Source organism: Phocoena phocoena, chromosome 13 (assembly GCF_963924675.1).
Source record: "Phocoena phocoena chromosome 13, mPhoPho1.1, whole genome shotgun sequence".
Classification (NCBI taxonomy): domain Eukaryota; kingdom Metazoa; phylum Chordata; class Mammalia; order Artiodactyla; family Phocoenidae; genus Phocoena; species Phocoena phocoena.
This window is the reverse complement of record NC_089231.1, coordinates 50,042,588-50,062,053: the sequence shown is the minus strand read 5'-3', so window position 1 is coordinate 50,062,053 and position 19,466 is coordinate 50,042,588. Positions and strand designations below refer to the sequence as shown.

General features: G+C 41.0%; 1 protein-coding gene across 1 annotated transcript in view; it reads right to left on the bottom strand.

The window, feature by feature from the left end:
• Positions 1 to 1,344: 1,344 nt before the first annotated feature.
• OSBPL1A (oxysterol binding protein like 1A) overlaps positions 1,345 to 19,466 on the bottom strand; it is a 196,690-nt gene continuing 178,568 nt past the window's right edge. The window contains exons 18-27 of the mRNA XM_065889460.1: positions 19,088 to 19,222; positions 17,999 to 18,096; positions 16,641 to 16,823; positions 12,097 to 12,204; positions 11,099 to 11,188; positions 10,738 to 10,864; positions 7,699 to 7,815; positions 7,014 to 7,137; positions 5,653 to 5,743; positions 1,345 to 1,447 (exon numbers count right to left, since the gene is read on the bottom strand). Coding sequence (XP_065745532.1) covers positions 1,345 to 1,447; positions 5,653 to 5,743; positions 7,014 to 7,137; positions 7,699 to 7,815; positions 10,738 to 10,864; positions 11,099 to 11,188; positions 12,097 to 12,204; positions 16,641 to 16,823; positions 17,999 to 18,096; positions 19,088 to 19,222 — 1,176 coding nt within the window. The remainder of the gene's footprint in view (positions 1,448 to 5,652; positions 5,744 to 7,013; positions 7,138 to 7,698; positions 7,816 to 10,737; positions 10,865 to 11,098; positions 11,189 to 12,096; positions 12,205 to 16,640; positions 16,824 to 17,998; positions 18,097 to 19,087; positions 19,223 to 19,466) is intronic.

Genomic DNA, 19,466 nt, shown 5'->3' with positions numbered 1-19,466 from the left:
GAAGACAGTGGCACCTTGCTCTAATAAATACTGTATTTACCCAGAGAACAGTGAGTGCTAACTGCCTACTTAGCACGTGAGCCCGGGGGTGAGCTCTGGCCCTGGGGACCGTGGCAGCACAAGGACTTACTTTCTTGTAAGGACACCTGACAATCTGGCATCCTATTAAGTGCAGCATTAGAATATTTCAAAGTTTAAAAGAGACCACACTGTTTTGAACATTCTAAAGCCTTTATTTAGCATCAGGTAGATTATTTCATTATAACACTTGTTAACTTCACGACAGCCATTAAAATAACTTACTGGCAGCTACCTAAGGCCCCCTGGAGCAATATCTCAGTCTGGGGTTGGGTAGATAAATACCGTAAGATTACTGTACCCCAATTAAAGGGGCAAAGCTACTGTACAGGTAGGTCTCCATACGTATCTTAAGTACACAGGTGCCTTGCAAACTTGAAATGCACAAGACCTTCTTTTATATAGTCTGATACTTATAATACATGAGTACAACTGAATTTCTCTGGTGGCATTTGCCACTGGGAGTTGAAGCATTTAAAAAGGTTTCTCATTACGTAATGATGGTGACTAAAATCTATATTTCTGGGGTATTTTTGTGAATTGCTACGTTTTATACATATTTTCAATTCAAACATGTACAACTCAAACATCTGAATTCTAATGACATTAATTATAGAACATTGTAAAAGTAAAATCAGAGCACTAAAATAAGCAAACGAAATACCTTTTCCAGTTTAGAATTTTCAAATCAGGAATCTCTCTTCTGAACATTCAGGCATTGTTTTTCTTTTTAGAGGTGGGAAGGGGTAAAATTGAGAGGATTAGTAAGAAGAAAAGCCATCTTTTCAATGCAGTCTTTACAAGATGGCATAACCTCTATATTTGAGCATATAAACATATAGGAGAATTCTAAACATTTCGAAGTTAAATCTAAAACATTCAAGCATGACAGCCTAAAAATATTCAAAATAACTTGATTTGGGTTACTATATAATTCCATAAAGCTAAAGTTACATTTAGGTATAAACCTTCAGTGAATATGGCAACAGCAACCACCAAAAAGCATATTCTCCAACAGTTTCCCATACCTCTAGATAAAATAGTATTCCAAATAAGCATGTTGGGATAGCAAAATTACCCATTTTTCCAAAGACTTTTCATCACCAGTATCCACCTTATGCCCTACTTTTGTTGGGTGAAATGCAAGTTATCATGAGAGGATTTTTTCTCTTTTCAAAAGATGAGTAGAAATCAAAGAAGAAAAATTTAAAACACAGGTTTAAGTCTTATCTGTAGATTAGCCAAATGCTCCAACTTGTCTATGTTTTAATAAATGTCAGGCAAATTGAAGTAGTTTCTGTCCCAGTAGCTGCCGGAGTAAAGCCAGTCTTGGGCTCCGCTGTAGGGATTAGGACCTTGATGGAACCACCTGTTTAAAGAGGAAAGACAACAGTTATGGGGGAAACTGTTCCCGATCACAGGGTCCCTGCTGCTTCACTAGCTTGCAGACTCCCCTACTGCAGCGATTCACTTTGTCCTGTGAGTCAGGGATTTCCGAAGAGACTTTAAAGTGCTTTTAGAGAGCACATATATAGAATAATTTTCCGAAATATGTAATGAGACCACCCAAAAGGTTCAAGGATTTTCCACAGCATTCAGCAACAGTACTTGTCTAATTGTTCACCTAGGCCCATTCCTTCAACGCATTCTATCAAGCAATGGGGAATAAGGAATTCGAATACGGAAATTAACTTTCACCACTTACCTACAGTAACACGAAGGTGCCTGATTCAGAGTAAATGCCACCCCACCACCAAACTCTTAGTTTCATTTTACAAATGAGGAGCTCAATGTCAGAGAAGTTAAATAACTTGCCCAAGCTAGTCACTGATATCAAAGTTGTTAAAGACCATGATTTGTCAAATACACTGTTACACATAATCCACTGAAATTAATCTGATCCAGATCTTCCTGGGTCTTCATTTTCTCCATACTAATAGAGATTCATAGGCTGCATCTAGATTTTAACATTTTTCAAATTCTAGAAAGAGCTGCCCTAATTTTCTTCTTGCCCTTTAAAAAACAAGTCATGGGGCTTCCCTGGTCGTGCAGTGGTTAAGAATCCGCCTGCCAATGCAGGGGACACGGGTTCGAGCCCTGGTCCGGGAAGATCCTACATGCCACGGAGCCACATAGTGCCACAACTACTGAGCCTGCGCTCTAGAGCCCACGAGCCACAACTACTGAAGCCCGCACGCCCTAGAGCCCGTGCTCCGCAACGAGAAGCCACCACAATGAGAAGCCCGCGCACTGCAACGAAGAGTAGGCCCTGCTCGCCGAAACTAGAGAAAAGCCTGCATGCAGCAAAAAAGACCCAACACAGCCAAAAATAAATTCATAAAAATAAATAAATAACAAGTCATCCACTTCCCACATTCCCAGCTTTCTCTGGGTAATGGAAATGAAAAATTATTTGTTCAAAAGGTTCAAATTTCAATTTGTATAACATTTTCTAATATGATTTAGTTTTCAGTAATATTTATGAAAACAGTTTCGTATGTCTTTGTCATTCTTTCCAAATAAATTGCCTCTAAAAATATTTAACGATTAGAGTGAGCTTAGATTTGTTTGGTAAGTCCCAAGTGGTCCTATTAATCACTGCAGCAGCACTAAAAACCCTAAGACACAAAAAATGCTTCAGACGAGGCTAATTCCTTGAAGACTGATATAGTAAATGCCCACTAGGCCAGATTTTCTAGAATATTACATATATTATTTTGCTTTTGGGACTTTTCCCTAGTTAGAAAAATTAGAAGTCTACTTTAAATGATCAAGATATGTGTGTTTCAGACTTTGGTAACCAAGCTGGAAATACTTTAAGGAACCACTGTTTGATCAAAGTCACAGAATTTTTGTCTAATACGAAGTATATAATTTTACTCCTTTTGGTCTCAAAAGTCCACGTAGTAAAAGCACTTTTGTAGTCAGGCTTAGTAAAATCAAGCACTTCAGAAAATCAGGCAAATCAAAATCAAGGTAACCAAAAAATTCTCAAAATTAACCAAGCCTCAGGCCTGTGCCACAGGATTTCTTCCATACAAAGTGGACAACTGGAAAGTCAAGTGCAAAGAGACTGTGCAGAACAGTAGATTCAATAGCAAAGAATGTATTTTTGTTCACACATAAGCCAAGTGCTCTAAAGGCCATGTCTGCAAGGCCTCCCTTCGGGGAGCACTTCTTGGAGAGAGTTGCAACATGGCACGAAAGATGAGCACCTCGGATCGGAAGGTCTGATGCTAGGGATCAGAGTTTCTCTCAACATCTAGTCTCTTAATTTCCAGCACTCACGTCTGGAAAACTCTGCTGCCATCAGTGCACCCCCCTCCACATACAAAGAAGTCCATGCTGTCTTTTCAAAGTCTTATTAGGCAAGCAGAGGCAAAAGAAAAGGAGGGAGGGGGGTGAGGAGATGTCTTTGTTCTTTGTTACCCTTTAGTCAATGTTTCTGAGTCTACAGACTCCATGGGTCTATATCAGTAAAATAACATTAGATAAAATATTAATTCTGCACGATGCTTGCATTGAGGGAAGAGATGATGTCATCAAATTTTTTTGGCCTCACCACCCACCTTCTCTTCAAATCCTGTGTCTATTGCCAGTCCCCCCACTCTCTCCCCACATAACCCCACTTATTAAGGTCTCTGGGCTCCTCTAGGAAAACAGGGCAGGATCACAAGCAGCCATTTCCATATGCAGGAACCACAGTTTAAAGCCTGAAAAATCCCAAAGCTGGAACTCTTTTCAAATGAGTGAAACTGGTGTCAACAGGAAAGCCAGCTTTTAGTGTGGAAGAACTGGGGACAGGTTACACAACAAGGTTCTGGGTCTGATTTCTGAGGGCTGGTTTCAGCTCTACCTGGCAGAACATGCTCCTTTACAAACTGCCCCATCCCCACCCCGACACAAACTGACCACGCTGTTCAAAAAGCACGTTATCAGCAGGAGTAGACCCAGTCAGTGAATGCCACCTCTCACCACTACTGGAAAAAGACTCCAAGCACATATCCATTTGGACAAAGGGTCAGTAGGGTCATTTTTAAGGTCTGTATATTCATATAAGAACTACTGGTGCTAAGAGACAGCAGTGGAAGCAAGCATGTGTAAGGCTCCAAAGTGGAGCTCACAAACATAGCTTCTAGTTTTTATTTTCAGGCTAACACAGAGCCGGCTAAAGCTCCTTACTTTCTGCACGTAGGACTTTACCTGACAGTAATACTTTTCTCTTACTTTGCACACTTGAAAATGTGGCCAGAAAAATAAAGGAGTTAATAATCAGAAATAGGGAATCCCCTGGTGGTCCAGTGGTTAGGACTTGGTGCTCTCACTGCCGTGGGCCCGGGATTCAATTCCCTGGTTTGGGAACTAAAATCCCGCAAGCTGTGCACTGTGGCCAACAAAACAAAACAAATTAGAAATACAGTACAAAGTGAGTTTTCGCAGAAGAGACTAGAAACAATGATTAAAATCTATCAAATCTTTTCAGAAGGGATTGCAGGAAAGCAACGTGCTTTTGGTTTTTGTGGTTCTTTCTAATCATGGTCTGCAGCATACTTGTCCTTGAGCGAGTCTCTTAAATGAAATACACCAGCATTTGGTTTCTTCACATACAACGAGGGGACTTCCAGACTAATGGCTTTCCAGTGGTTTCCCAGATCCTGCGTGTGTGTGGGTGGGAGAAGGCGGGCCCTACCGCTCAGCTCCCACCCGAGCAGCCTGGTGGCCATGTGTTCTATATTTGTAGATTCTTTACGTGTTCGTTGGCAAAAAAGATTTTGATGCTAACAAAAAAGTCCAAAAACCACTGGACTAGATGCCATCTAAGGTCATTTCTAGTTCTAATAACTGTGTAAGATGCAAAAGGGCTACCAAAATATATCTACTAAACTGCTTTTGAAATTATGCCTATATTGGCTCTGAAATTTATTTAATAACTTTGAATAATGGGACAACAGCTTCTACTACATAATATAAATGTAGAAAATGTTTTTATTCTATTCCTATTTACAAGAGATTCTATTACTCAATACAAGTGACTATGTAACTCCTGATTCTTAAAAAGAACACTTTCAAAATTCGCAAATTTTATTGCCCAGTTTCTGTTGCTGAATGGAATCCAAGATGTCACTTTAGCAAATCGTATTTCCACGACATGTCAAGTCCCTTGTGTTTGGAAGAGTAAAGGCATTGTCTAAATATCCGTGATACATGATATATGTAATAAGCTAATGGCCCTATAATTTACTCATATATAAGCAAATGGCTCTGAACCTATTTCATGCCAAAATCTGTAACCCTGCCTTCCCTCTTAAAAATAGAAGGGACAGTGTTCTGCTGGAGAAGAAGGAAAGGTAGTTTGCGTAACTGACACTTATCTGTGGTAATTGTGTAGGAACGTTTTAACCTTACCTTCCAAACAGTCCTTTTTCTTTGCACACATGCGGCCCTTTCAGCTTGAACTTAGCCAGTGGAAAATACTTGACAACTCACAGGGCGCAGTGAGCCAGGCTCTGCAGTCCCCCGTCTGCCAGCCCCCCCCACCCCGCCCCCCGCCCCACCCCAAGCTCCTCATCGCACCTCGTCTTCCAGTCCTCCTCCAACTTGGACCTGTTCTTGCGGGCCGCTCTTTGTTTCTCCTCAAGTCGCTTTTTTTCTTCACTAGCTTGATCTAGAATCAGCACAGCAGTGAAAACCGTTACTCTACACGTAGAGACTGCCCGGCACAGCACTCAGCACCATCACTTTATGGAGTCAGGTATCAGCACATCTCCATCTTATCAGAACACGAACACCACGAAATTTATCCTGTCAAAATTTTAACATATCCCCAGGTTCGCACGCAAGACCCGGTCCTCTCCTACAGCTTTTGCCCTTAACAACCTCTGCATTTACCCAAGGTGCCGGCTTACTCTTAAGGCCAAAAAAAAATCATGTTAAAATGCTTCAGTGAAAAATTGGGTGGAAAAACTGAACACACGTGAAAATCTTCTAAATTCTTAGCGAGACCTCACAGAGCTCCTCCAGATTCCATTTGTAAGAAATTCAAACCGTTTTCCAAAGCGCTGTCGCACTGATAATTCACGGGGAGGGTCAGTGTTTAGTTCGAGCAGGCTTTCTCAGCCTCGACCCTGCTGACACGCTGCACCCCATGATTCTTCGCAGGGAGCTGTCCTGGGCACGGCAGGACGTTAGCAGCACCCAGGGCCCCATCCACTAGATGCCAGCAGCAGTTCCCCAGATGTTTCAGCCAAAGTCTCTAGACTCGGCCACACGTCCCCTGGAGGAAAAACTGCCCCCATTCTGAGAACCACTGAATAAGAAGAAATGTAACAGCACAAAATAAAATGTCAGAATTAACCAAGGCCAAGCACTTCTTTGAGGCTCACAAGGTGCTATTTAAATTCTGAAATATGTAGTGAAATAACCAGTCAGAATGTAGTTAAAAGTTGATAAATGTGATATTATTGTCCCCAATTCTCCTCTGATATGTAAGATATGCCTCTGGCCGTATGTATTACATTAAATTAGGGAGTATCACTGAGACAATGAAATATGAGCTGCTGAGGTCCACCTCAGATTCCCAAATTTCAAACCAAAGTTTCTGAATTTAAATTGAATTTTAATTAAAAAAAAAAAAATCTCTAGAGACTTCCCTGGTGGCACAGTGGTTAAGCCTTCACCCTCTCAATGCAGGGGGCAGGGGTTCCACCCCTGGTCGGGGAACTACATCCCACCTGCCGCAACTAAGGAGCCCACGTGCCGCAACTAAGACCCGGAGCAACCAAATAAATAAATAAAGACTTTAAAAAAAAGTCTCTAAGAGAGACTAAAGATGGTTGTGCTAACATAGTAAAGTGCTGACAGTGACCAGGAGTAAAACCAACCACCCTCCTCAAAGAAATCAATCTTCACTGGTGCCGCCATCAGGTGCTGGTTACCTATTTCCCCATTTTCCATGGCTCTGATGTCAGGACGTAGCCTGCAGTCTGTCTTAGGAATCACACTCTCCATTTCCTTGTCTACTTCATTCAAAACCATTGCAAAGCTAGTAAAATTATACATCTGAAAAGAAGAAAATGTTCAGATTAACATATACCGGGGCATAACACAGAATGAAACCCTGAAGGCAGAAACAGTTGACAGTGACCCCCTGTTCGGTGCTGACGACGGCCTTTCTCAGACCACACATCTCAGTGTTTTCACCCAAGTCTGCGCCATCTGTGGGAATCTGTCTCAAAGAAAGCCCCCCAGCAGGCCTCCCAGCGTGAATAGCTTCCACCACCATCACCTCGAAGGAGAGATACAAGCAAACCCAACATTCTCTGTTCTTCACTTAAATCCTTACTTGCTAGATCTGGCTGCACCACCTTGCATTTAACGACAGTCAGTCTTGCCCCTCAGTAATTGTTAAGGAAGCCCCCCAAAGCCTCACGCCAAGGCGTCCTGGCCAGACACCAGGAGGCCTGGACGGCACGAATGCCCCGTCCCAGGTTAGAAGCCACAGAGGGACGACTTAGGAGCTTTTGATGACCACCTGCCTCCTCCTGGTCCCGCCTGGGCCAGGGAAAAAGCACCATCAGAGCTCAGTAAACAGGAGGCCGCACTCAGCACGCCCAGCCTCACCTGGGTCGAATTGGGAGGCCGCGGGGCTATTCGCCACAGGAGAACGCTCCCAGGGATGACAAACACACTCTCGGAATCTGGCATTGGCATTTCATCTGACTCCTCAGAAGCGCTCATCTAGAAGAACCAACAGATGAACAAAACAAATGTTTTCAAAAGAAGATACTTCCAAATTGTAAAATAAACACCGCTGACTGCACAGCATGAGGATTTAACTGTACGAGGGCCAGGGCACCATGACTTTCCCGTTCTCACATCCTCACCTTTCAACACAGGCCAGGGAGCCAATAAATGCAGGCCTAGTGAGTAAGCGCTGTGAGCCTCGTGAGCCTTGTGTGTTGTCTCATTTAGGGTTCTGTGCATTCAAGCCATTATCATCACCATCATCATGCCTTTACTATCTAATTTACTAATATTTTTAAAGTTTTTTTTAAAGCCAAAATAACTCATTTAAGTATTGACTGGAACATTATGAGAGCAAGAAAAGATTAAATTCTTGGAGCATTTAACTAAATTTATCAACAACACAAACCAGTAGGGATCCTGAAAGCATTCTATAAAAAGAGAATTTAAAACGATGTAAGGCTAGGGGCTTCCCTGGTGGCTCAGTGGTTAAGAATCCGCCTGCCAATGCAGGGGACACGGGTTCAAGCCCTGGTCCAGGAAGATCCCACATGCCGCGGAGCAACTAAGCCCGTGCACCACAACTACTGAGCCTGCGCTCTAAAGCCTGCGAGCCACAACTACTGAGTCTGAGTGCCACAACTACTGAAGCTGATACTACACAACAAGAGAAGCCACCACAATGAGGAGCCCACACACAGCAACGAAGACCCAACACAGCCAAAAATAAAAAAATAAATTTATAAACAATCAAAAAGATGTAAAGCTAAAAAAGAAACTAACATTTCCTCTGGTTGCACGCCCCCCCCACCCAACCTGGCAGAGCTGCTAGCAGCTCTCTGTATATTTAGTCCTTATGTAATAAACTCATAAAGTTTTTTTTAATAATTTTAAAAAAATATTTAATTTATTTATTTTTGGCTGTGTTGGGTCTTCATTGCTGTGCACAGGCTTTCTCTAGTTGTGGCGAGCAGGGGCTACTCTCTGTTGCGGTGCGCAGGCTTCTCATTGCGGTGGCTTCTCTTGTTGCAGAGCACGGGCTCTAGATGTGCAGGCTTCAGTAGTTGTGGCTTGTGGGCTCAGTAGTTGCGGCTCACGGGCTCTAGAGCGCAGGCTCAGTAGTTGTGGTGCATGGACTTAGTTGTTCTGCGGCATGTGGGATCTTCCCGGACCAGAGTTCGAACCCGTGTCCCCTGCATTGGCAGGCGGATTCTTAACCACTGTGCCACCAGGGAAGCCCACCCATGAAGTTTTATATATAAAGAATTTAAGCCTTTGTAAAGATAAGTCATACTCCCAATGTCACAGTTACCAAATCTAGTACTGGCTGAGGTATGCAACTTTAAAAACAGCAGCAGGGAAGGGACAACACTGGTGACAAGCTCCCCCAAGGCATTTAAATATGCTCGGGAACACAGAAATCCACGGTGGCTGATGCACACGGGAGGCAAGAGTAGACACAGGGTGAGCATGAGGCTGACCTCTCTCTCCAAGGGGCAAGGCCGTTTTTCTACAAAGATTGACCAGGGATTTTCGGGACATGAGGGGGATTTTCTGGAATTTCGCCAAGGCCCTCCTCTGCCACCCCCCACCTCTGTAAAAGGAGGACGAGGCCATGTCTTCACCAAGCTGCCCTGTGTTGGCTGAGCCACTGCCCAGGAGTTCGGGTTGAGGCCTGGGATCCTGGAGCATTCCTTCTCCAGCCCCGTCAGTCTTGGGGTCACTGCAGAGAAGCGTCAGTGCAACCCCCGGAAGGAAGGAGAAGCAGCGGAGACCCAGGTGGAGGAGAAAAGTGGACTGTGCCCAGAGATGGAGGCAGAGGGAGGGGAGAAGGGCCCAGCCAGGGACGTGCCACTGCCGTCAACTGCACCAGCTGCTCTGTCCCCAGGACCCCGGTAACCGGTTTACAAAGAAAGCCACTCAGACATACACCTTCTGTTTTTGAGGAAGGTTAGGGGCTTCCTAAACTCTTGCATGTGTAAGAGTCACCTGAAGGGGCCCAGAGAGCTCGACACGGCGGGGCGAGGGGAACCGGAAGCTCTGAGACGGTGCTTCGGTGGCCGGTGTGATGCTCAGAGCAGACGGGGGTCCTGAGCTGTCCTCACCAGGAACCCCTGACCTCCGTCAACTCATCTGACATGTGGGTGCTATTGCTGTACCCATTTTATAAATGAAGGTGCTGAGGCGGAGAGAGGGTGGGAATCTGCCCAAGACTGAACCACTCAGAAGTGGGAGAAGCGGGATTCTAAGCAGAGCTCGTGCTCTGAATCGTGATGTCCGTTACTGGAAAGTCATCAGTCCTCCGACGCTTCCTGTCCAAATAGGTGCAAGCTCTCTTTAGCTCAGTCTGCTGAGCGGTCCAGCCTCCCGGGGCCCTGCGACGAAAACCTGTGGCCTCACACGGGGAGAGTCTAACGTTAAACTGTCCCGTTAGGAGAACGCTTAGTAAGAGGAGGACAGCCGTCCAGGAATGAATCCCTTAACTGCGATGCTCTCAGCTTCAGGGATCTCGGATACAAAAGGGCAACACAACTGCTGCAAGCATGAAAACGTACGTGATCATTCTGGGTGAAATTTCAAATATTCAAATGATCTCAACTGCTAATGCACATAAACAGAAAGGACAAGGACACTGGTCTCACGAAGATGAACTGCAACTTTACAAAGCAACGTTGAGCTCTATGCCGCGTGTATAACTGCACAGCACACACCCATACTCCACGGGAGATTATGTCAAACATTCGCTACCAAGGCAGATAACTGGTTCATTAAGAAGGTTCAAGGAGAAAAATTACATGCATTAGCACCAAGTATAAGAGGTCACACTGTGACCCGCTAACAGGCCACTTCCAAAAGGATTAGTACAAATTTAAAGAGTCCCGTGATTCCTTCGATGCCACCTTCCGGGGTGTTCACCTGTTTGCTGTTCTTCTTCTCTTCAGTATTTTTCTTATCATTTTTTTTGTAAGCATCAAATGTGGCAGGGTCAACACTGTATAAACATTCTGTCCACTTCCCATAGAGGGCACAGAGCTTCTTTTTGCTGTCAAGAGAAACCGATGTTTAGCCAGCAATTAAACCAGCGTTTTGCTGTAACTGAATATTATTATAAAGATGCTTACAAATCAGATTCTTTAAAGAAATAAATATTTCCTTGCAGAAGAAAGAGTTTTTCAATTTACTGAAATGCTTGTTTCCTAGGAAATGGCAGATTTTAATAACATTTTATTTAGTGAACGACACCTATACCAGTCAGCATTTAAAATGGAAACGTTACCTTTTATCTTGAATGTAGCCTTCAACTTTGTGTAACTCCTTACCAAAAAGGCCGCATGGCTTAAAATTCAACACACATTTGTCCGCAGTCCTGTAAAGGAGATAGTGAGCTCAGGTTACTGTTCAACACAGAAGCCGCAGGAGAGAACAGTGACCGTGAGAACCCTTCTCGTAGCAGCTGCTGCTTACTGACTTCCTAACGCATGCCAGGCTCCACACAGAAAGTATCATAATTAACCCATAATCAGTACTGGACCCGCCATGGAGAAAATGTAAAGCAAGGTTCATAAAAAATAAGGGACTTGTTGCTATGGAATGAATGTTTGCCCACCAAATTCATGTAGTGAAGCCCTAGTCACCCACGTGAGGGTATTTAGGGGTAATTAGGTCATAAGAGTGGAACCCTCATGAATGGGATCAGTGTTCTTCTAAGAAGAGATACGGGGAGACGATCCTTCCCTCTGCCATTCAACGATTTGAGAAAATGGCCAACTTCAAACCAGGAAGAGGGCCTTCACCTAGCATTAAATCTGCCAGCACCCTGACCCGGGACTTCCCAGCCTCCAGAACCATGAGAAATAAACGTCTGCTGTTGAAGCCACTCAGCCCATGGTGCTCTGTTACAACAGCCCGAGCCAACTAGGACACTGGCCTAAGGTCACAGAGTAGGATTTGAACCCAACTCTTCTCAACTTTCGTGTTTCTCCTGCCACCCATCCCCACGTGAACAACGCAAGCTAATCAGGATCAGCAAAATGAGCTGAAGGAGGCGGGAATGAACATTCCCCAAGGCTGCAGAAGCTCTGAGTCCACCAGTCTCCCCTAATCAGAAACTTTAACATAAAATCTGTTCATTAAATAGATGGGCTTTATTTACTCCAGAGCTATACTGTCTGGTTCTTAAATTATCATCAGGCCGTACTAGAACTTTTTAAAAAAGACTACTGGCACCCTCTGATGACAACTGAAGGGATAGGGGAGGAGGATGAAGCATCTCACTTGTGGTTTGTGATCTCCACGTTGCCGTACTGCTCAATCCAGAGTTTCCCCACAATGATGTTATGTACACAGCAGGTAGGATTTGTCCACGTATATGCTTCATTGTGTCTAGAGAGCAAAAAGAAAACCAAAGCCCAGAAAAATAAGTGAGAAGTGTTACTCTGTTTAAAAAGTGCATTTGCCTCAAATGCTATTACTCAGGATAACACATCAGACTGCTGGAGACGACTAAACTCTAAGACCCTAAAAACTCTGCTGGTGTTAATCACAGTAAAATAGGTATCATCTGACTCCTCTTACTGTTTCTTAAAAGGATACAAAAGCTTAAGAAAAAAATTCTATCTTTCTACCAAACTCCAAATTAAACTATGTACATAATCATCTTAAGCATTCAAAAGTTTGGTGAAAACATAATAAAATTAAATTAGAAGTAGAAAACAGTCTATTTAGTACTTTCTAGTTCACCAAAGGGAAAAACTTGTGTATGTGAATAAGCTCCAATTTTATACATCCTTTGCTTTTGAAAACATTCGTTTTACATCTTCGTACATTTATGTCTAAATTTATTTTTAATTTACAAACAGTAAAATTCACTTTTCTTGGTGTATCTAGTCCTGTGAGTTTTAGTGCACGTGTAGATCTTTGTAACTACTACTATAATCACAATATAGAACAATTCCATCACACCATCCACAAATTCGCTCATGCTGCCCCGCTATGGTCAAACCCTCACCCGACCCTAGTCCCTAAATAACTCATTTGTTCTCCATTGCAATAGTTCTGCCTTCTCCAGAATGTTATATAGGTGGGATAATACACCATGTAACCTTTCAAAATTAGTTTCTTCATTTGTATAATCCATTTTAAATTCTACTTATCAGTAATTTGCTCTCTCTTATTTCTGAGTAGTATCCTACTGTATGGACGTATCACAGTTTAACCATTTACTTACTGAAGGATGTTGGGTTGCTTGGTGATTATGATTGATAGTACTATAAACATCCGGGCACAGGTCTTTGTGAAAACGTTAAGTCTTTATTTCTCCAGAGTAAACACCTAGGTGTGGACTGCTGAGTCATCTGGTTAACGTAGGGTTAACTCTGTAACCCTATGTTATCTGGTTAACATAGTTAATGGTTAACTCTGTTCTCCAGAGTGGCTCTGCCATTTTAGATTCCCCCCAGCCATATATGAGATTTCTGGTTGCTCTACATCCTTGCCAACACTTGGTACTGTCAGTTCTAAAAATTATTTTGATTTTGGACATTCTAATAGGTGTGTAGTGGTATCTCACTATGATCATGTATTTCTTTAACGACTAACGCTGTTGAGCATGTTTTTGTGTGCTCGTTTGTCATCCATATATCTCTTTGGTGAAGTGTCTGTTCACATCTTTTGCCCAATTTCTTATTGGGTTGTTTGTTTTCTTATTGTTTTGAGAATTCTTTACACATTCTAGATACAAGTCCTTTGTTGATAAATGATTTGCAAATAATGTTTATGTATCTATGGCTTCTCTCCATTCTGTGAAGAGTGTTTTTCACTGAGCAAGTTTTTCATTTTGATAAAATCTAATTTATCAATTTTGTCTTTTCTAGACTGTGCCTCCGTATTATATCCACAAGATGTCATTGCCTAATCCAAGGTCATAAAGATTTTCTCCTGTTTTCTTCCAAAAGCTTATAATTGTATATTAGATTTTAGCTTATGGTCTATTTTGAGTTCATTTTTGTTTAAGCTGTGAGATGTAAGTTGAGGTTCATTTTTTTAACATACGTACTTCCAACTGTTCCCACACCATTTGTGGAGAGGACTATCCTTCTTCACTGAATTGGGTTTTTACCTTTGTCAAAAATCAATTGACTATGTTTCTATGGGTCAGTTTTTGGACTCTATTCTCTGTTCCCTTGATGTATGTGTCTATCCTTTTGTCAATACAACATTGTCTTGATTACAGCAGCTTTACTGTTAAGTCTTAAAATTAGGAAGTGGGAGTCCATCAATTCTGTTCTTCCTTTTCAAAACTGTTTTGGCTGTAGTGTTTCATTTGCCCTTCCATATAAATTTTAGGATCAACTTCTCTTTATGTATCAAAAATCATCCTGGGACTTTTACATTTAGATTGTGTTAATATAGATTGCTTATAGATCAATTATGGGAAAACTAACATCTGAATTATATTAAGGATTCCAAGTATGGTGAGACATAGTATGACTCTCCATTACTCATAGTCTTTGATAACTGTAATCAGTGTTTTATAGTTTTCAGCATGTGGATCGTGAACATATTTTATTATCTTCGTCCTGCTATCGAGCCTATCCCAGTTATTATTTTTGTTATTGTATTTTTTCAGTACTAAAATTTCCAGAAATACTTTCATTTCTTTGCTCCAATGTCTTTCTATTCATTTTAAGAGTTCACCTTTATGTCATGAAGCATAGTTATAATAGCTGCTTTAAAGTCTTTGATACAGATTTCAATATCTGAGTCAACTTGGGATTAGAGTCTGTTTATTGTTTTTTTTTTTCTCTTTTTCTCTCACACAAGGAGATCACAGAGTACTAGACTTTCTCTGACTTATTTCGCTTAGCATAATGTCCTTGAGGTCCATCCATGTTGTTGCAAGTGGCAAAATTTCATTCTTTTTTATGGCTGAGTAATATTTGTGTGTGTGTGTGTGTGTGTGTGTGTGTGTGTGTGCGCCACAATTTCTTTGTCCATTCATCCAACGATGGACACTTGAGTTGTTTCCATATCTTGGCTGTTGTATGGAATATGTATAATATGTATAATAATGCTGCAATGACATGGGGGTGCAGATATCTTTTTGAGTTAGTGTTTTTGTTTTCTTTGGGTAAATACTCAAAAGTGGAATTGCCGGATCATAGTAGCTCCACTTTGAATTTTTTCAGGAACCTCCAAACTGTTTTCCATAGCGGCTGCACCAATTTACATCCACCAACAGTGCACAAGGGTTCCCTTTCCTCCACATCCTCACCAACATTTATTTCTAGTCTTTTTGATACTAGCCTTTCTCACAGGTGGGAGGTGATACCTCTTTGTGGTTTGATTTGCATTTCCTTGATGGTTAATGATGTAGAGCATCTTTTCATTTACCTGTTGACTATCTGTATGTCTTCTTTGAAAAATGTCTATTCAGATCTTCTGCCTACTTTCTAATTGGATTTTTTTTCTTGCTATTGAGTGGTATGCATTCTTCATATATTTTGGATGTTAGCCCATTATCAGATACATGATTTGCAAATATTTTCTCCTATTCAGTAGGCTGCCTTTTCATTTTGTTGATGGTTTCCTTTACTGTGCAGAAGCTTTTTAGTATGATGTAGTTCCACTTGTTTATATTTGCTTTTGCTCTTTTTGGTGTCAGAGTCAAAAAATCATTGCCAAGACCTATGTTAAGGAGCCTACCGGCTATGTTTTCTTCTAGGAGTTTTATAGTTTTCAGTCGTATGTTCAAGTTTGTAATCCATTTTGAGCTAATTTTTGTGTATGGTATAAGAGAGGGGTCCAGTTTCATTCTTTTGTATGTGCCTGTCCAATTTTCCCAAAACCATTTATTGAAGAGACTGTCCTTCTTCTGTTGTATATTCTTGCCTCCTCTGTCATAAATTAACTGACCCTATTTGCATAGACTTATTTCTGGGCTCTCTATTCTGTTCCATTGATCTATGTGTCTGTTTTTATGCCAATACCATATATTTTAATTACTATAGCTTTGTAATATAGTTTGAAATCAGGGAGCATGATGCCTCCAGCTTTGTTCTTCTTTCTCAAGACTGCTTTGGCTATCTGGGGTCTTTTGTGATTCCATAAAAATTGCAGGATTGTCTATTTGTGTGAAAAACGTCATTGGAATTTTGACAGAGATTGCACTGAATCTGGACGTTGCTTTGGATAGTATGGACATTTTAACAGTATTAATTTTTTCAATCCATGAGCACAGAATTTATTCCGTTTACAACTGCATCAAAAAGAATAAAATACCTAGAAATAAATTTAAACAAGGAGGTGAAAGACCTGTATATTGAAAACAACAAGACAGTAATGAAAGAAACTGAAGATGACACAAATAAATGGAAAGGTATTTCATGGCAATCTTTTTTCTATTGCAAAAGAAGAGAACTTTCAACTTAACCTAATGTCTAAGATGTACCAATGTGATTGTTATTTCAATATTTCTCAAAGTGAATTCACTTTAAAAGACGGTTAACCAAAATATTATCATAATATATAGAAAGCTTGTCTCATAAGAACTGTCATGCAGTGATTAACTCCGTTTTATCTTAAAACAGATCCAAACAAACACCACAAACATCAAGTTAAACTTTTTACACATACCTAGGCTGATTAACAATGGCTATTGCCATGTTTCTCAAATTCTTTTACATGATGGTAGAAAATTTACACTTCATAAAAGCAGTTTCTTTGTCTCTACCTTTAGAACAAGGCCAAGACTGTGTGCAAGTGTATATACTAATGAGTAGGTACACATGAAAAGAGGTAAAGGCGTGATTCTGACTCACTCAAGGAGCTCCAACGTGATGGTTCCTTTGGGTTCTGCTTCTACGCTCTTCCCCCAGAACTTCAGTTTGGGATAGATTGAGCCATGAAAGATGAAATCATTGTTTAATCCTTCAGCATGAAATGCACTAATGGGTGGGTGATGGCTGACCTGCTCAGAGATGAGTCTGAAACCAAGGTCATCTCTTAAGATTTAAAAAACAAACAAAAAAAGGTAGTGTTATATAATAAACTGTTATCACAGAATGTATACATTACTGTCATTTCAGTGAAAAAGCAATGTTAAAGTATTAAGGAAATAGATTTGACAAAGTAAACAACCCTTTGTTATCATCCTGATGGAAGGACAACACACGAGCAATTGCACATATGCAACCCAAACAACTAAAACCAATGTTATTATAAACCTAGCTACTTAAACACATTAAAATAAAGAACACCCACGTGAATTTGGGTGATTTTCATGAATTGACAATATTAGCCATGTAAATTTAAAACTTATCATTCCATTTATATTAAGATTGAAGAATCTAATGTATCTCCTTTACAAACATCTAAGGAATAAATGAGATCAAAACTTGTGGAGGGAAGAGAAAGATTCAGAAAAACTAAAGCCAAATGAATTCCCTGTGTGTAAAGAAGCAAGCTACAGCAGGAAATGCAACTCTAGATACATTCATTGCCTGTATGCCAACAGTGTAAGTTTATGCTAATATATTTTATATGGTTATTAAAAAAACCCAGGGACTTCCCTGGTGGCGCAGTGGTTAAGAATCCACCTGCCAATGCAGAGGACATGGGTTCGAGCCCTGGTCCGGGAAGATCCCACATGCCATGGAGCAAGTAAGCCTGTATGCCACAACTACTGAGCCTGTGCTCTAGAGCCCACGAGCCACAACTACTAAAGCCTGTGCGCCTACAGCCCATGCTCTGCAACAAAGACAAGCCACCCCAATGAGAAGCCTGCGCACCACAACGAAGAGTAGCCCCTCCTCGTCCCAACTAGAGAAAGCCTGTGCTCAGCAACGTCCAATGCAGCCAAAAATAAATTAATTAATTAAAAAAAAAAACCCAAAAAACCCCCTATCATGCCTTATGGTCTACATAAGGAAAAAGGATGATAACTAATCCCACAAGATCAGGAATACTGAAATCCTTGTAATGGTTCATTTTATGTATCTTTTCATATTTTTGACATAATTTCTAAAATAATAAATATCATAGAAACAAACAAAATTGTTAACTTTCTTCAATCATACAAAATGTTGGTAAATGCTCAAAAAATATACATTTTCATTTGAAGAGCTATGTAAATCGTGGAAATTCAACTATCCACCTGGAATAGTGTGAAAGATCTTACCGAACTAATTCATAAGTCTCTCCCAGAAGTGGGTTGAAAGGCTTTCCAGTGCGTTCCCACTGAGAAGCAACAGCAGATACAGCAAATGCAGCTACACACTGCGGGACAGAGCATTAGGAGAAGTTAAAAATAGCCTTGCTGCCTCCTCATTCTTCCAGCAACTGAAATTCTGCTGAAAACAGTAATTTACAAAATGATTTTGAGGAGTTTAATTACTTTGTATTTTTAACACGGCTTAATAAGCAAACTAATAAGCAAACGCGGATATTCAGAATGGAAATGACTCTGAGACTCTTCCTACAGATCATCCCAACTGTGCTACAAATTCTCTCAAGGACTTTTAAAAAACTCTCAAATCCTAAATTACTCTTAATTCCTTTAAAATTTCTAAAAAGTACATCACTTTTAGGATGGGGTGAAAAAACTAAACAAATTGGTATCAAGTCCAATGAGGTTGGGAAAAGCTGATTTATATAAATGAAAAGACAGAATGACTCCATTTAGAATGCTATTGCTTTGTTGGAAGGAAAAGAATGTATCTACTATACTCTCCCTGTGTCTAGTCAGTCCATATACATCACATGAATGCCTTCTCTTCAGAGGAAAACAAAAAAGTGCAATTCCTTGTTGCCCTTTGTTTTAACCTATAGTAGTATGTGTATATTTATATACACACATAAGCATAAATACACATATTTATCTGTGTATGTATATATCTATTCCTTCTTGGAAACACTGAGAAAGTCTGAAAGAAAGGTTGAATATTTTTACCCTAACACAATGCTACTTTCTAAAACAAAGACTCAGAAACAGCTCACCAACATCCAGGTTTGGTTTTGGACCACGTTCTGCTTCTCTTGCAATTCTCGTTGGTCTTTCCACTATGGTGGCACTCTGACTAGAGGGTGGCGGGGAAGGAACACAGACGACTCTCCAAACATGCTGACTATGTAATGATAACATCTGCTAACCTCACACTGGACTTAACATGAATTCTGTGTATATATGTTTGGGGCGGGGGTAGAGGAGAAGGTGGCAGAGAACACTTCCTAAGACTTAAACCTTTCCCAGTGCTTGCTTGACACATACCTGCATCCTTTCCACAGGATCAGCAAATGAACTGGCCTTGTGGATGAGGTACGTATGCTCCATATATTCAGTGAGTCGCTGGAGGAAGCTCAAAGGCTCGTTAAATATAACTGGCATTGTGATCTTGGAGAGTTCCTATTTAACAAGAAAATGGAAACTGTGATGCCCAACATACACAGCAAACTTACATGCTGCTGTCTCTACATAACATGTTCCTGGAAAGGAAGTCACAGAAAACAACAAATTTAATTAGTATCAGTTCAATTTCATAATTTTCCCAGAGCATCTAACAATGTGGAGTATATTGTTCTAGGCCTTGAAGGAAATACAAAGACTACCCAAACATTCTCCTTGGCTTCGAGGAGCTTGCAGTCTATTG